This window comes from Priapulus caudatus, unplaced genomic scaffold (genome assembly GCF_000485595.1).
Source record: "Priapulus caudatus unplaced genomic scaffold, Priapulus_caudatus-5.0.1 Scaffold498, whole genome shotgun sequence".
NCBI classification, from domain to species: Eukaryota; Metazoa; Priapulida; class Priapulimorpha; order Priapulimorphida; family Priapulidae; genus Priapulus; species Priapulus caudatus.
Window position 1 is genome coordinate 169,813 of NW_014577559.1, and position 1,842 is coordinate 171,654.

At 49.6% G+C, this 1,842-nt stretch overlaps 1 protein-coding gene across 1 annotated transcript in view; it reads left to right on the plus strand.

Moving 5' to 3' along the window:
• The window catches only part of LOC106811043 (sortilin-like), a 19,398-nt gene that overhangs the window by 9,648 nt on the left and 7,908 nt on the right, over nt 1-1,842 (plus strand). The window contains exons 14-16 of the mRNA XM_014814560.1: nt 455-538; nt 643-814; nt 1,233-1,430. Of these exons, the coding sequence (XP_014670046.1) occupies nt 455-538; nt 643-814; nt 1,233-1,430 (454 nt within the window). The remainder of the gene's footprint in view (nt 1-454; nt 539-642; nt 815-1,232; nt 1,431-1,842) is intronic.

Genomic DNA, 1,842 nt, shown 5'->3' on the forward strand with positions numbered 1-1,842 from the left:
TCTCTCTCTCTCTCTCTCTCTCTCTCTCTCTCTCTCTTCTCTCTCTCTCTCTCTCTCTCTTTCTCTCTCTATCTTTTCTCTCATGTGCTTTCCCTCACCGCTGCGTGTTCTCTCTCTCTCACGTGTGCTTTACACTCACTCGTGTTCTCATCATGCGTTCGCGCGCAGGTAACCCCGCCGCGACACTGTAGACGGACGATCCGGATGTGTTTGTGAGCAGGGACGGCGGCTACTCGTGGTTCAAGTCTCTCTCTCCCTCCCACCCTCCGTCCCTTCCTCTCTCCCTCCCTCCCCTCTCTCTCTCTCTCACTCTCTCTATCTGTTTCTCTCGTGTGATTACACTCACTGTTACGTGTTCTCTCTCTCGTGTGCTTACACTCACTGCTGCATGTTCTCTTTTTCTCGTGTGCACTGCTTGCACTCACTCGTGTTCTCATCATGCGTTCGCGCGCAGGTAACCTCGGCGCAACACTGGAGACGGACGATCCGGATGTGTTTGTGAGCAGGGACGGCAGCTACTCGTGGTTCAAGTCTCTCTCTCCCTCCCACTCTCCGTCCCTTCTCCTTTCTCTCTCTCTATCTTTCTCTTTTTTGTGTGCTTACATTCACCACTGCGTGTTCTCATCATGCGTTCGCGCGCAGGTAACCTCGGCGCAACACTGGAGACGGACGATCCGGATGTGTTTGTGAGCAGGGACGGCGGCTACTCGTGGTTCAAGTCTCTCAGTGGACCGCATCACTTCGCGATCGCCGACTACGGAAGCATCATCGTCGCCGTGCCCCACAACGTGTCCGGTAACGCCGACACGCTCAAGTGAGAGACGAATGTTCGCTTTTTAGTTTTGGGGGTCGTATGGGTGGGAGGTGGGGGGTGGGTGCATGGATTGAGGCCAGCTAGAAAAGTGAGAGAGACTGAGAAGAGTATGTAGAATCCGAGTGAGTAAGATAGAAAGAGATTAAAGATGGATAGATGAATGGTTGGATGAATGAATGGATTGATGTGTGGATAGATAGATAAATAGATAAACCTGGAACTGATATCATCTCCTTCTTGCATAACTGGTAATAAAATTTGCTTTGCACGAATATTTTCACTAATCGTTAATTGGACAATGCGCAGCAAGAAGAAAGCCTCTCCTGATAACATAAATCTCATTAATCCCTCTAATTACTGGAACAACTCCTGGGAAAGTTTTCTGCCTTGCACGTACGAGCCCGTGGCCCCCTTCCAGGTTTTCGATCGACGGCGGCATGGAGTGGCATTGTTACGAGTTCACGAACGAGACTGTGCACTTCACTGGTCTCCTCACCGAGCCGGGCTCGCGCTCGCTGTTCGTTAACCTGTGGGGATACGACGTCGTGAGCGGCGACTGGCAGATCACGACGATCGACTTCAAGGCCGTGCTGAAGACTGAGTGTAAGCGATTAGGGTTACCCCTTATAATTATACCTAAACTTGCCCTAATATACCCATATGATACCCGGGCCTACAGTGATTATTATTAAATATTTGTGCACACCGTATTCTGATTGTTAGAATTTCGATAAACGGTTTGTTGTGGTGGCTACCCATCGCTGTGAATTATTTTAGTTGGTGTGATATTGGCAGTGACGTAATAGAGAGATCATTCAATGAAAGCCTGACCCTTATGCAAGGCTCGACACTAGCGGTGGCCCGGTGGCCCGGGGCCACCAAAACTTGATGTCGGGCCACCAAAGTTTCCAAAAGTTAAAATTTGGTGGCCCGATCGGGCCACTAAAATTTCAAAGTGTCTATGTGATAAAAATAATTGTTTCTTACGTGCTAATCTCATTCAAAAGAGAGCGAGCAATTCGCGGAGC